The sequence below is a fragment of the Piliocolobus tephrosceles genome, chromosome 15 (genome assembly GCF_002776525.5).
Source record: "Piliocolobus tephrosceles isolate RC106 chromosome 15, ASM277652v3, whole genome shotgun sequence".
Lineage (NCBI taxonomy): Eukaryota > Metazoa > Chordata > Mammalia > Primates > Cercopithecidae > Piliocolobus > Piliocolobus tephrosceles.
Genome location: NC_045448.1, coordinates 65,133,280 through 65,155,155, shown reverse-complemented (window position 1 = coordinate 65,155,155; position 21,876 = coordinate 65,133,280). Strand labels below are relative to the sequence as shown.

General features: G+C 37.8%; 1 protein-coding gene across 3 annotated transcripts in view; it reads right to left on the bottom strand.

Annotated features, from left to right (window-relative positions):
* Positions 1-21,876, bottom strand: part of AFTPH (aftiphilin) — a 69,310-nt gene that overhangs the window by 21,720 nt on the left and 25,714 nt on the right. For all 3 annotated transcript variants that reach the window (XR_002734053.3, XM_023223927.1, XM_023223928.1), the window contains exons 2-5: positions 18,170-20,136; positions 3,345-3,496; positions 1,832-1,958; positions 1,387-1,443 (exon numbers count right to left, since the gene is read on the bottom strand). Coding sequence is in view for 2 of the 3 variants with exons in the window: in XM_023223927.1 (XP_023079695.1) it covers positions 1,387-1,443; positions 1,832-1,958; positions 3,345-3,496; positions 18,170-20,104 (2,271 nt within the window). In the remaining variant the exon portion in view is untranslated. The remainder of the gene's footprint in view (positions 1-1,386; positions 1,444-1,831; positions 1,959-3,344; positions 3,497-18,169; positions 20,137-21,876) is intronic.

Below are 21,876 nucleotides of genomic sequence, written 5' to 3'. Positions count from 1 at the left end.
ATGGAGGAGGGGAGATACATTTATATTTATTAAACTTTGGTATTCAAGCTTATATAGAAATAGTAGCTATAGGTATGAGCTGACAGATGTGAAAATAAACCGGAAAAAAGATGGCGGGGAGGAAAGAAGTGGAAAAAAAAAGTCCATAGAAATAGTAAAAATATTTCTAATGAAGGTTGAAAAATAAAGCATAAGCTTTAGCTTCTAACTCCTCACAAACCTCACAGAACTGGTTAATGGGGTGAGGCTACACATTAGCATTAAGTAGGTCACTGCCCCTAATATGCTGAATGAAAGTGCCTACAAATTAAATTCCTAGTTCCATAACATCAACCACCTCTGGATTGCTACTCCTTGAGAAAAAAAGAAATCCAAATAACCAAAAAGTTAAAGAAATGTTCAGCATTATATTTACCTACAACAGAAAACAATGGGGATCATCAAAGTGTTTTTAAAGTACATGATAAAAACCATTTACAAAGGAGTAAACACTGATTTAAAAAAAAAACTCTAGAAAATTCCACAAAAATCAAAATGTTCCAATTCAAAATCAATAATTAGTGCTTATTCATGGAGAAAGTTTATAGATTTAAAGGTCAAGTTCCACAGCAAATTAACTGTCACATGCACATAATGGGTTGTATAAATTCTATACCAAAGATTCCTTCATTATTGTTCCCTTATTTCCAATTTAATGGTTAGAGTAATGTTTTTAGTTTGATGGAATATTTTTATTCATCAATAAAAATATATATTTTTTCATCAATAAAAATAAAGACACACCAAAAAACACAAACATCAAACTTTAAAATATGACTGAGTCTTGAGAAGGAACAGAATGAAAATGTCTGTTTTCTGGTACTACCTGGCATATCTGAAAAAACAAAATTCAACACATTTAAATTAATGGAAAAACTAAGAACCCATTATAAGTCCTGGCTCATTTAAATTTTACTATAATTTGGTGTTTCTAAGCTTTTATGTACATCTATAGCCTCAATATTGCATTATTTAAAATTAATCAATGAATTAAAACAAATTACTTCGCTAGGTCTTCAGATACTTCAGCTTTTTCTTTAAAGCAAGTTTAGAAAAGAAAAAGAATCCTCCAAAGGTGCATTTTACAAACAGTTATATATGCTAATATTAGTAAGATAAAAATTTTCAATCTAAAACAAAACAGTATCTGTAATTAATGAAATAATTTTAAAAGTCCTGCGATCAGTATTTGATGGGATTTATGAGTTCAAAAAAGATCTATTTATACCCTTCAGATTCCAACACTAAACGTCTCTTATATAGCATGACACAGAAGTGTATTTTAAGATGATTTTACAGAATAAATGCAGTAATGATAAATACATGCAGAGAGATTTTTGTACTTACCAATCCTGCTGCATACATGGGCACTATAACAGGCTGCTTCTTATTGCCCGTGAAGAGCTACACACATGTGTTAGACAGAAAGAACAGATATTTAGAGAATAATCTATCATACAATGAAATAGTTTCCAAATATGCTTGAGATGTTTTATTACATATATTGGGAATAATAAATTGATGAAACTTAAAAATTGCCCATATGGGGTTATCTCCCAGTCCAATTCCTTCATTTTATATTTAAGAAAAACTACTAAAACAATTTTTTCTCAAAATAAGTATTGAAGAAAAATTTAGGTAGACTGATGTTTACAAGTCAGCACATTCAATATAAATGAACATTTAAACGAAATATTTATTTTCTGAGGAACTAGCTTACCACAGCTTAAATAGAAGTATAACAGAATTTTAAAACACCCACAGGTTGATTAAAAGGTACTAACAAACTCACAATGTTTCGGGTGTCTATTCCCAAGGAGCACAAAAGCTTCTTGTTGCTATGGGAGCCGCCCCACTGGTATCTCAAGCCATGCGCATCATGGATATCCTGTAGCTCAGTCCACACATCTAGTAATTCCCTGCAAAGGCCAGGATGAAGCCATCAACAATAGGTTACTCAATAACTTTTGCCATGAGTTCTACTTATAATATGGCTGTGACATGTTACACATTCCAATTACTCTTGGGTCCAACATAAGTATATAACTATTTGAATGAAATCAAGAGCCAACACTTACAGTCACTAGAAAAATAACTAAATGAGGCCAGGTTTGGTGGCTCATGTCTGTAATTCCAGCACTTTGGGAGGCCGAGGCGGGCAGATCACCTGAGGTCAGGAGTTCTAGACCAGCCTGGCCAACATGGTGAAACCCCATCTCTACTAAAAAATACAAAAAATCAGCCAGACATGGTGGCGGGCACCTGCAATTCCAGCTACTCAGGAAGCTAAGGCAGGAGAATCGCTTGACCCAGGAGGAAGAGGTTGCAGTGAGCCAAGATCACTCCAGCCTGGGCAACAGAGTGAGACTTTGTCTCAAAGAAAAAAAGATATTTCATTGTGAAATTTCAGAACATCGGCAACAAAGAGATCTTAAACTATAAATTTAATGTGAGAGTAGAATAAAATTTTACCTCCCATCTATCTTTTTTCTCAGAAGGCTGTTGGAGGATGTGCTCCACCAAAATGGGATCTAAGTGAAGGGAAGTCCCAAGACAACATATATGTAAGCCCAGACTGAAACCATTCTAGATGGGAGCAGAATATGGGGTTGGATCACAAGTGTATGAACAAGCTCTCAAAGGGTAGGCAAACACTAATGAAAAAGAGAAGCCCAGGAAGAAGTTGTACTATAAAGAAAACAGTGGCTTAAGAGTAAACAATATATACATGATTATATTAATGAAAATGCCAAATAAGAAATTAATGAAAAACTGATATATGGGGAAGATGAGGGGAGAATAGCAGAGGTAAGATCTAAATTTTCGCTTACCATTCTAAGAAGTCAAAAAATAATATATAACATCAATTGATTGGAATATTGATTTAGAAATATAAAAACAAACAGCTCAAAAGAAAAGAGGCAGGGAGTTTAGGTTTTGACACAATGTTTTTGAGTCTTAATTTTTTTTTTTTTTTTTGGAGATAGAGTCTTGCTCTGTCACTCAGGCTGGAGTGCAATGATCTCGGCTCACTGCAACCTCCATCTTCTGGGTTCAAGCAATTCTCGTGCTTCAACCTCAATCCCAAGTAGCTGGGATTACAGGCATGCGCTACCCTGCTAAAATTTTTTGTATTTTTTAGTAGAGACAGGGTTTCACCATGTTGGTTAGGCTACTCTCAAACTCCTGACCTCAGGTGATCCACCGTGCCCGGCCTGAACCTTAATGTTTTAAGATAAACTTATAAATTAGAACTGCTGAAAGTAACAAAAACACATGCTATCTAAAAACTCTCTTCTACTTACCCACTTTCAGGTAAGGCCTCTCTTGTTTTTATTGGCAAAGTGCTTGTTTCCAGCAAGTGCTTCAGGGAAGTAACTTCCTCTTCAGCATCAGGGACAAGTATGGAAGGAAAACATGCTTCGAAAATTCGCTCCAGGCGGTTTAATAAAGCTGTCTGCATCAAAACACCCCCCAAAAGTTTATTTTCATTTAATTTTGATATCATAGTAATAGTATTAAAATGCAAACACATGCACATCCTGTCCACTACTGTAAGACAGGAAGAGAACCATCACTCAGATACAGAAAACACTAAGTGAAAAGAACACAACTACTCACGAAACAATCACTCTAAATGATTAATTTAAATAATGACGATGAACTACATAGCTGGCAAGTAAAAGCAACGTGCCAAGCAATATACCTGCTACTTTACATGCATTATCTTTATCTATTACAAAATTCTACAAAAAATAAATTACCCAATTGTACAGTGAGAAAGCAATCTCAATGTGTGAATAATCTGCCCAAAGCAAAAACCAAAAAAACCCAGAGAGCATTTATATTCTTTCCACCACACTGGAATGTCTCTTACCACCACTCATCTACTCTAGATTTAGGAACAAAAAGATCGGATGCTTGTGAGAAGTATTATGCTATTATAGCTAAACAATTTTTTTTTTGGACATAAACACGAATTTTGATAGCCTTTTGGAAATATTTTTGCTGCTAATAGTACAAACCAAAGTAGGAAAGAATGTCTCAATTTTTACTGATAAAAAATTCAAAAAGCTCAATCATCATTTTGGTGATATGTATTATCTTTTAGATATTCCATTTCTACTCGTCTTTGTTGCATGTGTATTTTTGAATAGAATACTACCTTTCTCCTAAGTAAAGCCTTCATATTCCCCAGAGTAGTTTCACCAAGAACAAACAGATAAATCTCTTGGCATTTTTTTTTACGTATTTTTATTAACTAAAACTTGTTGGGTTTAAATCAACTTAGTTTTGGTACCACTAGGTTTACTATACATGTGTAACCTACAACAACATTTATTCCTATTTTCCTATTTCAGATACATGTAATATATTTTCCAACTTAGCCCAGTTTACCATGTAAACATCAACTACGAATACAAATTGTTAGTAAGTTAAAGCCTGCTGTAAGATTAAGTTTACAATTGCATTGACACAGACTGTATGAGCAAAATGCAAAATGCCACATCATGGTGGTACTTCCTGCCAAGTAACAAAAACAAGTTGATGCTTGATTTCTGTTTTGTAGTGTAGTGAGCACCCAGGAAAATTTAAAAAAAAAAAAAAAAAAAAAAAAAAGGAAAAAAAATTTCACCTTTTCTGAATCCAAATCTCTTTTGGAAGCTGTATCAGAGCAAAAACTTAACACTGCATAATTAGTCTCAGGGTACTCTTTTTGTAATTCTACAAAAGTTACTCACATCATAATTATATTCATGTGTGTGATATTGGAAAAGGTTCTCACTATCAATTATGAACCCTAAGTAAAGGGTAGCCTCAAGATCCCAAGGCTTGTGAAACTTGAGTGCATCAAGGGGCCCTTGCTCTCACTTGCCTCAACAGAGGGAACGGACAGACATTATTTTCCAAGAGATCAGATAACCACCTAATTGGATACATGATTGGCTCCTCCTGGGCAGGGAAGATAAACAAAAAACTCACATATGACCAAATTTTATTTCTCTGTAAATTAAATCTTTCTTGTATCCTCTTTGTTATCTTTTTAATGGGATAGGAAAAAAATGTTTACCACAGGAAGAAAAGAAATGACCCTAAAACACATCCAACCACTTGGGCAATGTTACACATAACTGCTAGGTGTCAAGACACCAGCAAAATTCTCAAATAAGTGGAATGAAGCTGAGGCAAAGAAACATTACCTAATTGCCTCAATTTTTACTTCTTCTTTAGCCTTTTCCCATAAAGGATATAAGTTGAATGGAAATTTCTAAAGAAAGTTTCATATATGTTTAGGATCACATATTACATTAGATTGCTTCAAATCTTATGTTGAATAAGATAGAGCAGGAGATTAGCAATCTTTTCTTTAGAGAGCCAGATAGTAAATATGTTGGGCCTTGTAGGCCATTCGGAATAAGCATGGGTATGTTCCAGTGAAACTTATTTACAAAAACAGGTGGCAGGACAGATTCATCCTGTGGGTCACGGTTTGACCCTTGAGATACAGCTGTAAATAATAAATAACCAGAATCCACTAACAGCATTGCCCAACATTTTTTTTTTTTTTGAGATGGTCTCACTCTGTCACCCAGGCTGGAGTGCAGTGGCGCAATCTCGGCTCACTGCAAGCTCCGCCTCCCGGGTTCACACCATTCTCCTGTCTCAGCCTCCCAAGTAGCTGGGACAACAGGTGCCCACCACCACGCCCGGCTAACTTTTTATTTATTTTTAGTAGACGGGGTTTCACCATGTTAGCCAGGATGGTCTCGATCTCTTGACCTGGTGATCTGCCCGCCTCGGCCTCTCAAAGTGCTGGGATTACAGGTGTGAGCCACCGTGCCCAGCCCAGAGATTTTTATTAAAATTAAATTTGCTCTGACATTTTACTTTTAAAAGTGTATCAATTTCCGGCCAGGTGCAGTGTCTCACGCCTGTAATCCCAGCACTTTGGGAAGCCGAGGCGGGTGGATTGCTTGAGCTCAGGAGTTTGAAACCAGCCTGGCCAACGTGGTGAAACCCCATCTCTACTAAAAATACAAAAATTAGCAGGGCATGGTGGTACACAACTGTAGTCCTGGCTACTCAGGAGGTTGAGGCATGAGAATCGCTTGAACCAGGCAGGTGGAGGTCGCAGTGAGCTGAGATTGTGCCACTGTAGTCCAGCCTGGGTGACAGAGCAAGACTTGGTCTCCAAAAAAAGTATATCAATTTCCATAAGACCAGTTTGGTGGTCAGGCCATCCTGTAACAAGTTTCTCACCACTATCTTGTTCTTGGTAATAAATAAGGCCAAATTTAACTTACTATTAGTTAATTCCAGTAAGTAAATGACTGGTATAATAACACTTCAATAGAGGGTTAGAGAGCCAGGGACTAAGACTCCAGTTTCCGCATTTATTTTTATTTTTATTTTTTTGAGAAAGAGTCTTATTCTGTCATCGAGGCTGGAGTGCAGTGGTGTGATCTCGGCTCACTGCAACCTTGGCCTCCCAGGTTCAAGTGACTCTGCTGCCTTAGTCTCCCAAGTAACTGGGATTACAGGCACCTGCCACTGTTTCTGTCCAGTTTCTGCATTTATAATCTGGAGATATCAGGGTCTATCTACCTCATGAGGTGGACGATAATTTAGAGGATTAAATACTTGGCACCAAGGGTGTCAGAGGTGGCAGCTTTTTTTTTTTTTTTTGAGACGGAGTCTTGCTCTGTCGCCCAGGCTGGAGTGCAGTGGCCGGGTCTCAGCTCACTGCAAGCTGAGGTGGCAGCTTTTATCATTACTACTGTTATTATACAGATGATACATATAGACACAGGTGGCTTGCCAGGGAATGAAATAAATGAGTCTCAAAACTAGAATCAAAGCTAAGAATATTTCTCTACCATGATTTAGCATTCTAAATCACTATGAAAATACTTATCTCAATTTATCAATTTCTACCACATTACAACAAGAAATTAATCCGAGTATTGTGCATCCTCCCCAAGGTCATCCCTGTTGAGTTGGGGGGAAAAAAAGTACCTAGTTTTTAAGTATCTATTTTTAAGAGTCTCATATAAATGAAACCTGCTATGGTTACTCCTTGCACAGTTTACATTTTGGATAATGGTGGTTGGCTTACTGGTATTATGACTTAAATCTTGATTGCATTATGAAACACAAAATGTGTAAACCACACATTAGGCATTAAGAATACTTTGCTTCTCAGCCAGGCACGATGGCTCACGCCTGTAATCCCAGCACTTTGGGAGGCCGAGGCAGACGGATCACGAGGTTAGGAGCTCGAGACCAGCCTGACTAACATTGTGAAACCCCGTCTCTACTAAAAACTCAAAAACATAGCTGGGCGTGGTGGTGGGTACCTATAATCCCAGCTATGTGGGAGGCCGAGGCAAGGGGAATCGCTTGAACCTGGGAGGCGGAAGCGCAAGACTCCATCTCAAAAAGAGTACTTTGCTTCCCAAGAAGCAAAATAAAGTTAAACATGCAAAAATGTGATGTAACATAGTCTAAATAACTCGGTAAGTAGAACAGTTACAAGAATATAACTAATATAATACTCAGAAGAAGAGAAGTTAAAATAACCTACCACAAGAACAGTTTCTCTTATGACCAGACAGGTTTTTTCCAGGAAACAAGATTTTCCCAGATTGTTAATCAGACACTACTTTTTTTAAAAGAAATCATTGTTATTTTGAACATAAAATTTGAGTACTTGGGATAAAAGGTGTATGAAAACTGTGAGAGTGGCAAAGGTTTCAAGTTTGTTTTTCAAAAATTTTTTTGGGGGTACATATATTAAGTATTTTAATCTGTTTTAAATTATAATCATCCTCTCAATATCAGCCAAGGATAGTTTAACATATGCATATAAATTAGTAGTAACATTCAGTGTCACATCAAAACTCAAGTTAAAGTAAAATATTAAACTTGGATTTCTTCTTATGAGTAAAAAGGTACTTTGCTTATATTACCCTGCTTGTGTGAACTCCTATTTCAATACAGAGTACACGTAGCCATAATGGGAAATCTACTGGTTTTGATTAGGTGGGGGCACAACACAAATCTTCAAACTCCTTGTAGCAGATTAATGCAGAAAAAGGTTGCATCAAACAGTGACATTTATTAACATATTACAGTACATGTGGACTTGAATTAGATGTAAAATTCCAAAAAATAGATACTTTATTATTTAGAATTGGTGAAGTGAGACTGGCTGAGCTCTAGTTTCCTTAGGCACATAAGGCAGTATAGGTAAAGCAAACAATATTATTTTAACCCAGCTCAGGAAAGTGGGAGCCTAAATTCAGCAAAAGATCAAAAGATGTACTCTGAAACCTACTCAGAAACTGCAAAAGCTTGCTATGGTGCATCATAATTTTCATTCAATGTTCACATAGTACCTACCATGTGGCAGACATTATTCTAACTGCTTTACAAATTTTAGCTCATTTAAGTTTCAAAAGAACCATGTGAGGGAGGTAATAATATTATCTCCATTTCCTGGATGAGAAAAGCAGAGCAGAAAGAGGTTAACTTTCCTGTGGTCACACGAATATTAAGTGGAGAGGCTGAGTTCCTACCCAGGAAGTATAGCTTCAGAGTAGGTGCTCCTAACCACTATATTGTCATCAAAGCGGTTCTAAGTCCAATTTCTAAAAATTACAAGAGCTTTGAGGGCAGGGACTATGTCTTTTTCTTGAATTTCTAGAACCTAGGTTCCTGCACATACTTAGTATTAATGTGCACTAGTTAAAAAAAAAAAAAACAACAAAAACACTTTGCCTTCATTTAGGACTGCAGGGGGCATAATTGTTCTACTTATAAAAGTATATCTTATTGTAAGCCATCTGAATCATTTTTATATACAGGTTGGGCATATTTAAATAATTGTAAGACATATAATAGCCAAATTTTGTCTTGTATATACCATACTATGCTTGACGCTCTACATGTATTTACTCCATGAATCTTCTAAGAGAAACTCCAGAGGTATTATTGTCTTCATATTACAGATGAAGAAACTATAGTTCAGGAAGATTCAGATAATTAACCATAGCGTTACTGGTGGTATAGTACACAGCAAGATTTGATCCAAACTCTGACTGCAAAGCCTACATTCTTTTCACTAAACCATGTTTCCCCCACTTTTTGTGGTCTTTCAAAACATTTCTAGACATTATTAGATAAGGGATTTACCTGTTAAATGTGCAGTGATAACTGCTTAAAGCAAATTACTTCATCGAACACTAAAATTCATCATTTTCAACAAAGTTAGTTGTTAATTCTTACTAAAGAGTCAGGGCTGCATTCTGAAAATGAGGGTAACAAATAAATGCACACATACTTAGCATACTAAACATTTAGCTGACATTACAATACTAACTAAACGTCAAATTAAAATAGTCTTTACACCAACTACTCAATTTTTTTTTTTTCTTTTTTAAGAGACAGTCTCACTCGCTCATTCAGGCTTCAGTGCAGCGGTGCCATCACAGCTCACTGCAGCTTTGAACTGCTGGGCTCAAGCGATTCTGTCACCACAACCTCTTGAGTAGCTAGGACCACAGGTGAACACCACCATGCCTGGCTAATTTTTATTTTTTGTAGAGATGGGGTCTCTACGTTGCCAAGGCTGGTCTTGAACTTCTACTTCCAGGCAATCCTCCCGCCTTGGCCTTCCAAAGCACTAGGATTTCACATGTGGGCCACCACACCCAGCCCCGATTATTTTAATTTTAAATGCCATCATCTTCAAAGTATAAAGAGGAAAAATAGTCCTCAGTTTTCCCTTGAATATGGAATAAACTGGTGACTGGTTAGCTGAATGCCAGTTTATGTGACTCAGTCACGCCTTTTCATTCATATAAGTATCAGCTTCCAAGCCTGGCAAACAGTAGCACATCTGGCTATTAAACATTTCAAAAATTGGGGCTTTGATAAATGTAGGATTAAAAATCAAATGCTATTCAAGGCAGGTACCACACCCTCCTTTTTCATTTTCTCTATTAATGTCCAATGCTATGAAGCCAAGTAGAGGAGCTATGCTACTTACACAGAAGTATACTTACGCTTAGACGAGTTCATAACTATCAAAAATCATTGTGAATGGAAACTAGCCCAAAGCAGGAGCTTTCGCTCTCAAAATAGCCTGATAGCTGAATATACTGACAAGAGCCAGAACTAGGGGGCACTCTCACACAAATTTGCCTCCCTATTACTTTCTTCCCCCTTGCCCCCATCAAGATAGAGTCTTGCTCTGTTGCACAGGATGGAGTGCAGTGGCAGATCTCGGGTCACTGCAACCTCTACCTCCCAGGTTCAAGTGATCTCCTGCCTCAGCCTCCCGAATAGCTCGAATTACAGCCACACACCACCATGCTTGGCTAACTTTTGTAGTTTTAGTAGAGATGGGGTTTCACCATGTTGGCCATGCTGGTCTTGAACTCCTGACCTCAAGTGATCCATCCGCCTTGGCTTCCCAAAGTGCGGGGATTACAGGCATGAGTCACCATGCCTGGCCCTTCCATATTACTTTCTACTGTTAACCAAAAAAACATATTTTATGGAGAAAGGGCTCACGAAAGTCGTAATGCATCCTTGGCTATACCACATCTTCAAAGGTACACTTGCTTTTATAGCTTTTTCCTCTTTCCCAATTTTCTCATTTCTTATATATTCATTTTCCTATCAGGGTCCTTCATTACCTTGAATGTCTTTATAATTATTTTTATTTTTTTAAACCAGATTTGGTTTCTGGGAAAGCAAAAAATGATTACCCAATGGTTTAATTCATCAGTGGGGCAAAGCTTCAAGTATGAATTGACAACTTTTGCTCATTCCCAGTTCTGTCATGTCTTTATGTCTGGGGGTAGAGGAAGAAAATCCCAGGGTATATAAGCAGCCATTTCACTTTATCCACTGGTGCAAGTAAGCCATTTTATCTAATGCACACCTTCTCAACTGGCATATTTTAGTCACAAACAGGTTACAGTCTTCCAAAAATCCTGAAAGTTATATATGGATGTAAGGTGTTCCCTCTTGTGATGGTTACATTTATGTGTCAACCTGACTGGGCCATGGGTGCCCAGACATTTGGTCAAACATTATTCTGGGGCAGAGCATGGTGGCTCATGCCTATAATCCCGGTACTCTAGGAGGCTGAGGCAGGCAGATTGCTTGAGCCCAGGAGTTGAAGACCATCTGGGCAACATGGCAAAATCCCATTTCTATAAAAAAAATACAAAAATTAGCCAGGTGTGGTAGCACACGCCTGTAGTCTCAGCTACTAGAGAGGCTGAGGTGGAGGCTGCAGTAAGCAGAGATCATGCCAGTACACTCCAGCCTGGGCAACAGAATGGGACCCTGTCTCAAACAAACCAAAAAACGCCAAAACACGTTATTCTGGGAGTACCTTTGAATTGGTAATCTCACTAATGCAGACTGCCCTCCCTAATGTGGGTGGGCCTCATCCAATCAGCTGACGACCTGAAAAGAACAAAAAGGCTAAGGAACTTCTGCTTGATTTTGAGTTGGTACTTCAGTTGGACTTGAACTAAAAAATCAGCTCTTTTTGGATCTTAAGCTTGCTGGCTTCTGGGCTGGAACTTACACCACTGCTCTCCTGGTTCTTAGGCCTTTGGACTCAAGACTGGAACTACACCATCAGCTCTTGGGTCTCCAGCTTACGCACTGTGGCTTTTGGAGCTTCTCAATTTCCAATAATCAGTCTCTCTCTCTCTCTACTACCTCCACTCCTACCTCCCTTCCATCCTTCCCTCCCTAACCTCCACACATACCCTATTGGTGCTGTTTATCTGGAGCTGTAACTAATATACCTCTATTTTATAAAAGACTGCACCTGGGTGTAAAGAGATTAAGTGTATTGCAAGTCTCATTCAGCTTTCCAGAGAGGTGTACATAGGAGCCCAGACTCTGGTTCTTATGCCACTCAAATGCCTATCTCCTTTAAAGGACAGCAGGTCCTTGAATAATGTCATTTTGTTGTAATGTTGATGAGAAAAACAACTGATTCCTGGCTGCAGCCACTATTTGTGTGGAGTTTGCACATTTTCCCCACGTCCACATGGGTTTTTTTCTGGGTATTCCAGTTTCCTCATAGATCCTAAAGATGTGCACATTAGATTGTCTAAACTGTTCCAGTCTGAGTGAGTACTGATGTATGTGTGTGAGTGTGCCCTGCAATGGAATGACATCCAGGCCAGGATAGTTTCAGCCTTGTACCCTGAGCTGGAAGGATAGGCTTTGGTCACTGGTGATCCTGAGCTGGAATAAGTAGATTGCAAAAAGAATAAATTATAAAATAAACATTCATGAAGTCTACACTAATCATACAAATGCACAGCAATAAATGATGCAGTATGAAAAGTGCCCAGTGAGTCTGCAAGATTTGTGATTGTTTTTGAATTGCATGGTGGTAGGAGATGCTCCTTAGATCATTTTTGCTTCGCAAACATTTATCCCTTGACTTTACCCAGCACCACTACAAGTGGTGTCACTCACTGATTCACCAAAAACTGGGTCTGTAATTATGTTTCTTGTTTTTAGTAATCTTTTTAAAATGTAAGTATAGCTCACATTTATTTAAATGTTTAATATTAGAAGTGCTTTGTGTCTTTATTTAGAAGTTCAGTGATGTTTCTGTGACCAGAAAGATGCCACAGAAACTTAACTCTTGTTTGTATCAGTTAGCCTACGGTAAAATTGGTTTTGTTATATGCCCTTTCCCTTAAAGTTGCAGTTTCCAAGACCCTATCAAGGATATTAAGTAATGACTTAAGTATTATATATTTCAGGTAACTCTTGATATTCCTTCAACTTATTTCCAGTTAGTTTTCCTTTTTTGCTTAGGGACAGAAGTTGATTAATATCAATAGTTTTAATATTGATAGCATTAGGTTTCACACTCAGGTAGAAGTTTAGAAGAAACATTAAAATCCACTGGGTAATTTAATCTTCCATTTAAGAGGATATCTTATGCTGCATCACCATTAAATATTAAGTAAGCTATCAAGTACAATCTACAACTGTATACTTACCAATCCCCAATTTCAAGCTCTATGAAGAGTGAGCAGCTGTAATATTCCCCATGATCTAAACATGGTTTTTCCCTTCTGCACAGTTTCTGAATAAACCTAACAAAGCACTTCTATTTTGAAATTAAACACCAGATAGTCAAATTTTCTGAGGAAAAAATAGCAAAAGGAAATTCTATCCAAATAAGTAAGCAAAGATCTATAAGGAAGGTTAAGGTCTTAAATCTTAATTCTCTTATTTTGTTGCTTACTTCTGTTTTCAGTTGTACGTTCCAATGTTCACAGGAGGGAAAACCTGCATAAATATTAGCTAGATGATTAAATAAGTGAAGATGAAAAGGTAGGATTGGTTATATTCCGTTTAAGAACGCTGAGTTTCTGTGCCTGTAATCATAGCTACTTGGGAGGCTGAGGCATGAGACTCGCTTGAACTCAGGAGAAGGAGGTTGCAGTGAGCTGAGATCGCATCGCTGCACTCCAGCCTGGGCGACAGAGCAAGATTCCGTCTCAAAAACAAAACAAAACAAACCAGTAACTTAATCCTGAACTAACACAAGCCAAGGTATTAGTAATTCTCTTCTTTTTGGTGGCACTCGACTTTCAAAGCTCTCAAAACAAATCTTCAGCTCATAGCATTTTCCCTGTAGCATTATCAATTGGATGTCTAGTAAAAAATAACTCATAGCCTCCTTTTCTCTAGCCAATTAATATAAACAGATTACTTCCCTGTTACCTAAATTTCTAAATGATATCCAGAACAATATTTTAACATTTTACAAAAGCTCAGGGTTAAATGCAGTGCTTATGATATTTATTATCTCTTTTACCATATATCTGTGAAACAAGCATCTTGGTTATTTCAATCAAGATTTCTTTCTGAAACAAAAAAGTTTTTTTTAAAAAAAAAAAAAAAAAAGAAAATTTCTGTCGGGCGCAGTGGCTCACGCCTGTAATCCCAGCACTTTGGGAGGCCGAGGCGGGTGGATCACGAGGTCAGGAGATCGAGACTATCCTGGCTAACACAGTGAAAACCTGTCTCTACTAAAAATACAGAAAATTTCCTGGCTTCCCAGGATAGAAAAAAAAAATGATTAAAATAACATTCATAAAAAAGGGCTTCTTTGAAATGTAAGGAAGGTTTTGTTGTTGTTGTTGGCATTTTGTTTTAAATCTTTAGCCAAAAAGTGAAGACTTCGTTCTCATTTGTATAATGGAGATACCAGTACTTACCTTCTCTACAATTTATACGAATGTTAACAAAAGAATGAAACAGGCTGGGTGCTGTGGCTCATGCCTGTAATCCCAGCACTTTGGGAGGCCGAGGTGGGCGGATCACGAGGTCAGGAGATAGAGACCATCCTGGCTAACACGGTGAAACCTTGTCTCTACTAAAAATACAAAAAATTAGCCGGGCATGGTGGTGGGCGCCTGTAGTCCCAGCTACCCCTCCGGGAGGCTGAGGCAGGAGAATGGTGTGAACCCGGGATGCGGAGCTTGCAGTGAGCGGAGATCTCACCACCGCACTCCAGCCTGGGCGACAGCGCGAGACTCCGTCTCAAAAAAAAAAAAAAAGAATGAAATATATTAAACTTTAGGTTCTCAGAAAAAATTGTTCACTGAAGGGAGAAGATACCTATTTCTTAATAATGTTCATGTATGGCTTTTACATCAAAGCTTGAACCCACTGAGACTCACTGGACCCACAGCTGAGAATTAGACTAAGAACATTTTTTTAATTTTGAAAGAATTCTTGCTTGACTTTTCCCTACCTAAGTAACAAATTATTTCACTAACCCCAAGGAAGACATATTTATTAACATTTTAAGATATCTTTTTGGTGGGCTAAAAATAGGAAAGTGCTAAAAAAAAAAAAAAGGGGGGGGGACCTGGACAATGTCACATACCAAATAGTGAAAAGTGGAAGAAATCTGAAATGACCAACTACACCATTTGTCTGACTTCACAAAACAAAGATTTGTTTTCCACGCTTGCTTAATCAAACAAATTAAATCAAATTGCCATGTTTGTTTAATTTAATGAAGCTCTGAATTCTAAAATACTCACATTCTGTCAGAGCAAAATTCGGACAAAACCACTTGATGGCATTTTGTTCGGGACACTTGTGGCATCCAGGTAAGACTGAACAGGAATAAATCATTTCAACTTTTACCACTAAAAAACTTACAATGCTTACTGTTATTAATATGTGAGGAGGCCAGGCGCGGTGGCTCACGCCTATAATCCCAGCACTCTGGGAGGCCAAGCTGGGTGGATCACCTGAGGTCTAGGAGTTCGAGACCAGCCTGGCCAATATGGTGACACCCCATCTCGAGTAAAAGTACAAAAATTAGCTGGGTGTAGTGGTGCGGGCCTGTAGTCCCAGCTACTTAGGAGGCTGAGGCAGCAGAACTGCTTGAACCCAGGAGGCGGAGGCTGCAGTGAGCTGAGATCGTGCCACTGCACTCCAGCCTGGGCGACACAGCAAGATTCTGTCTCAAAAAAAAAAGGAATTCTGTGCTTGTTTGGAACACTGTCCGGAGCAACTAGGGAAAACATTTTAAAGAAAAATACCAATAAATCTAATCCTCTCCAAAAGGGCTAAATTAATACACTCTTCCAGCAGAATCTGAAGCCCAAGAAACAAAGTGCCAGCTGCAACTCTCCTTCACAACAGCAGGGTAAGAATGAGAGTCTTGGTTTAATCTTTCTCCACTTCTGACTCAGTCACTTACTCAGCAGGGGTTATCCATTTCACTACTTCAACTTTCTTCCCAAAGTTCTTCTGGCCTCCTCCAGCAGTTTCTCTTTCCCGACATCCAAATTCTGTTCATTTTCCATAACCCATTAGCAAAAATAAAAGCATGAGGCCTGAGCCAAACAAATCTAAGAAAGTCGTGTGTGTGTGTGTGTGTGTGTGTGTGTCACAGAGTCTCTCTCTTGTAGCCCAGGCTGAAATGCAGTGGCATGATCTCGGCTCACTGCAGCCTCTACCTGCTGGGTTCAAGTTATTCTCCTGTCTCAGCCTCCTGAGTAGCTGGGATTACAGATGCATGCCACTACGCCCAGCTAATTTTCCTATTTTTAGTAGAGACAGGGTCTCACCATGTTGGCTAGGCAGGGCTAGACCTCCTGACCTCAAGTGATCCACCCACTTCGGCCTCCTAAAGTGCTGTGATTATAGGCATGAGCCATTGTGCCTGGCCTCAGACACTCTTAATGTATTTTGCCACATCTATACAGTTTCTGTTTTATTTTTTATAAAAAAATAGAATCATACTATAAAATTTTTATTTTCTAGCAGATTGATTTCTTCACTCATTTAAAAATTTCCTTTTATCTTCATAAAAGTTCTTTGAAGTAGATATTATCTTCTTTGTATATACAGCTGAGTTCAGAAGTAACCTATCCAAAATCATAAGGCTTTTTAAGAGGCTGGGTCAAGATTCAAACTCAGATCTATCAGATTTCATGAAGCCCAGATGCTTTATCATCTCCTACATCCAGTTATCAAATTATACATAAATAACTTCAATCAACTTGTATGATGCAAGAAATTCCTACTTGAAGTGGTCACACTTTTAAAAACGCATTATCTGATGATGTTAAAAGTTCTAAGGCTACAAATTAAAGATCATCCAATACTAGTGTCACCCTATCCTCTAGTGAGATGAAACTAAATAGGGAAAGGGTTAGGTCAAAAGCAACAGTTCTCATTTAGCATCATAATTAGAACTAATTAGTTCACTTCTTGTTTAAAATGGCAAGGTTCTGCCTAAATAATGAATTACTCAATAGGAATAATACACATTAGTCAAACCATGTAATAACTGAATTAGCAAATTAAACTACCCAGACACAAAAGCCAACTAAAAAGCGATTAGCTATGCACACCAACTGGTAATACCATAGTTTCTCTAATATCTTACTGTGTCAAAGTTATCAAGGCAATGAAGTATAACTATTTCAATTACAAAGACTTTGGAAAGATTTCCAATTGAAAATGGTTTTCTTAGCAAAAGATAACTGGATAAATAAAGTTTGTAGATTCCGAGTTTATTAATGGCATATTTAAAATAAGCTTGTGGATCAGGTGTTAGTTACATACATCAGTTGTCAGTATGAGGCAGTGACATGCAAGGGAGTGCCCTCTTCCACACCCCTGGAGTTGAAAAAGGGTAAAATTTAGCACAGGGTACAACTCTGGACTGGGGAACAACCTAGATATCAAGCTACACCTCTAGGGGCTACTTTAGGTAAAAGTGAATCTTAATGAATCTTTTCTGAAAGAGTCTGAATCAAAAAAGGATAATGTATAGGAGCTAAGGGGTAAAAACATTCTCCCTGACACACCTACTCTCTAGGAAGAGCTAACAGGTACATTTGTAAGAAAGTATAGGCAAATAAATACAACTACAATAAGTGAACCTATAGTTGTTTCTTATTTTAGGACTAAACCTTAATTCATCTCATACCCTCACCCCAAGTCTTTTAGTAGCTGCTAAATTGAGGAAAAAGAAAAATTTGCTTTTTTCTAGTTTCTATTCTTCAATTCACTATAGCCTTTGGCACAGAATGAGGTTTCAAATTCTGCTTGTTCTCTCCTGGAATCAAAACCGTACTTGAATTTCCTAGGTCTTTGATGGACAAAATTAACATTTTTTTCTTAAGCTTAAAAAAAAAATCTAAATCTCAGTTTAACCTTCTTTTAAAATCACTGTAAAGGGTAATACTGAAGGATTTACTGGAACCATTAATTAGCTAGTAAGTGTGGGTTTTTTTTTTTTTTTTTAACATAAATGGTATTTATAGTCACTAAAAAATCCAAGTTGATGAATATCTGTAAATATTAATGAAACTCATTGAGATAAAAATCTTATTGTGCTTTACTATAGGACTATTATTAGTTTCCCAAAGGGTTGTGAAAAATGTAACCAACCCACAAATCAGACAGGCATTATACAACATAACAAGACTCCTTCAACAGGTACTCAGTTGAAAAAACATTTTTTGAAAAGCTGAAATTAGAAGCCTCTACAACAATTATTACACCATACAAACTAGAGAAAATTAGTAAATACCTGAACTGAAGTGGTTGATTCCTGTAAATGGCCACTAGCAACTGCTCCTTTGGAAGTTGCTGAAGGTACACTGTGCATTTTGGGGGTTCCTGGAGTATCAATATTTTCATCTGTCCTATGTGACTGCCAGGCTTCCTTTCGATGATGAGATTCAGTAGCCTGCTGGTCTCCAAAAGCAGCCCAAGAACAACTATCTTTTTGTTCATCCTCAAAAGCATTCCAATCTACAACTTGGCTAGGACCAGCTGAACTGAAGTCTGCAAAATCATCAGAGTCTTGAAAACCATTGCAGTCATCCTGATTATTTGGCACAGAATCAAAATGTCCAAACTCACCTTCTTGCCCATTTTTAAGTTTTGAAACAGGTTCAGTGCCTGCTCCACTAGATTTTCTTGCCAATTGACATTCTTCTGATAAATTATCAGAAGTCTGTTTTAGGTCTGACTTTGTTAATATTGTCTCCTCTTGGCAAGAAACAGCATTTATATCCCCAAATTCTCCAAAGTCATCACCTGGTTCACTAAAATGTGGAAAGTGCTCTGAAGACTCTTCAAAAGTGACATCACTCATTGAATCTTGAGTACCAGTAACAAAAGGTGGAGATGAGCCACTGGCAGTGCCAAAGTCACCAAAATCACCAAAATCATCTTCATTGGTATCATTGCAAGTCACAAAGTCATTACTACTATCACCATTTTTTACACTTACAGAATCGTCCAAATCATTTTCTTCTGTGGGGTCAATGTTTGGGCTTTGGAAATTAGTAAACTTACTACTTTCTTCTTTGGAAGAACCGACTTCATCATCAGAAGTTTTAACAGAATCCATGCATAGGTGAGCACATTTAGAAGTAAGTAAGTCAAGTTTTTCTTCAGTTTTACGTTCTTCTCTCTTAATGGCTTCTGAATTATCAGCTGAGTCTACCAAACTCCAAGCCTTTGACTGAACACTTGACTGTAAAAATTCATCCTGTTGCAGTGTTGGAGGGCCTTGTTTTTCAACACTGAAACCTCTGTTAGTCACTATGCTTATTTCTGAAACACAAACCTGATCCTCTCCATCAGTGTCTCCTTTGTTATCCAAGCTTCTACCCAAAGACACTTCTTTTACAGAATTCAGTTCATTGACTCTATTAATTTTATTGTTTTCCCGAATGGTTAGTGCTTCTCTATTATTTAAAATTGCACATTCTATTTCTTCTAGTTGTATCCTTTCCTTTTTGGAAAATGTGGCAAAATCTGCAAATTCCTCAGCAGGACTAGGTACAGAGTCTAAATTATACTCAGTGCTATGAGTGCTAAGAGGCTTCCATCCCTTTGAATCAGCTACATTGTCCAGATCATCTGTTCCCTGAGGATTTACAGTTTCCAACACTGCAAACCCATTTGTTAGAATCTCCAGACAAGGAGGCTTTTCACCATTGCAGCTCTCTAACTGCTTGTTTTGATGAACAACATTCATATTAGTTCTAAAATCTCCTGGAGAGAAACTTTCAAGTGTTCCAACATTCTGTCTCTGCTCCACTACTTTATTTAAATTTCCTGGACTTTCCATGCCATCAATGGAAGTATCTAATGTTTTAGATGAAATTATTTCTCTGCTGGTGGTAGAAAGTAAAACATCAGACTGTCCTTTCACAGGAGCAGAAAGTTCAGCAGTGATGTCCTTATCATTACCATTTTTAATGGACTTAAAGCTTGTAAGGCTATCTGCATTTTCTGAGAATTCATGAATTGGCATAAAATGGTTTGAAGGTACAAACTCTTCCTTGGGACGAGTATAATCTGCTGTATCGAAATCAACAAACCCTACACCAGAAGGGCTAACTTCTGAAAACCCACCAAATTCCCCAAATTCATCATCATCATCATCCTCTGCTCCATTGTCTAGTGGTGGTGGGGATGAAGAGTACATTCGAATGATGTCTGGCTCCATTGTTCAGTTGCTTTCAAATAATTAATTTACACCTGTAAAAAAAAAAAAATTTTTTTTTTGGAGGGGACAGATTACATAGAACAAGATCTTTCAAAATTCTCTCAAAGCTACTTTAAAACAATGCAAATTTACAATGCTCTCTTTTGTCTCCTTTTTTCCTTGACCATTTCCTGCATAATGTTTTGTATCTTTTAATCTATTTTTCTCTTAGGTGAAATTACTTTACATAGCTATAATATACTGGGAAAAAAAAAAGTTCTTCTAGACAACATGTTACCAAGAGCACTGGCGGCACACTGATTGTGGGGATTCCAGATAATTCTGAATATATACTTACAAAAGTACACCTAAAAAATTTTCTCCTGGGTACATGCTTATTCTGTTAAGTTCTCCTTCAATTCATTAAGGATTCAGTGCTTGCCTTATGGATTTGTATGAGTTCTTTATATTAATAAATAAAAGGCATAAAAATTTTCTCCCTAATAATTGTTACAAATATTTTCTTCATTTGGCTTTTCAATATTTCTTTCTTTCTTTTTTTTTTGGGGGGGGGGGGGCAGAGTCTTGCTCTGTTGCCCGGACTGGAGTGCAGTGGCCAGATCTCAGCTCACTGCAAGCTCTGCCTCCCGGGTTTAGGCCATTCTCCTGCCTCAGCCTCCCAAGTAGCTGAGACTACAGGCGCCCGCCACCTCGCCCAGCTAGTTTTTTGTATTTTTAGTAGAGGCGGGATTTCACCGTGTTAGCCAGGATGGTCTTGATCTCCTGACCTCGTGATCCGCCCGTCTCGGCCTCCCAAAGTGCTGGGATTACAGGCTTGAGCCACTGTGCCCGGCCTCAATATTTATTTCTGACCCAAGTTAATTTTTAAATAACTTAAAAATTTGAAATAGTTTAAGACTCAAAACAAGTTGGAAATAAAAGCATTTTTGTGTATATTCCACTCAGCTTCTCCCAGTGGTAATATAGTAATAAGCATAACACGTGGTCAAACCAGGAAACTGACATAAGTACAATACTATTAACTCAGGTACAGACCTTGTTTGGATTTCATCAGTTGTGTGTGTGTGTGTGTGTGTGTGTGTGTGTGTGTACAGTTCTAAAAATTTTATGTGTGTGGATTACATTAGAGTGACCATCACTACAATCAGGATAAGAACTATTCTATCAACACAAAAAAAAACTCCCTCATGTTACCCCTTAATAGTCACACTCTTTCCTAAACCCTAATCCTTGATCTATTCTACATCATTATAATTTGTTACATCAAGAATGTTACATGAATAGAATCACAAAATACATAACCTTTTGAAGCTGGCTTTTTCCCTCAGCCTAATGCCCTTGAGAGCTATCCATGTTGCTGCATGTGTCAACAGTTCATTCCTTTTCTTCTTCTTTTTTGGAGACAGGGTTTCACTATGTTGCCCAGGCTGGTTTCCTGGGCTGAGCAATCCTCCTGTCTCAGCCTCCTGGGTAGCTGAGACTACAGGTGCACACCACCACTCCTGGGTCTGACTCCTTTTCATTGCTAACTAGTGTTCTATTGTATAGATGTACCACAGGTTGTCTACCCATTCACTCCATATAGGTTATGTGGGTTGTTTCCAGTATTTTCCTATTACAAATAAAACTGCTATGAACATTCATGTACAGATTACTATGTGAACCCAAGTTTTCATTTCTCTAAAATATATAAACCCAGGAGTGTGAATACTGGGTCATGTAGCACGCTCAACTTTATAAGAAACTGCCAAGCTGTTTTCCCAAGTTAATTT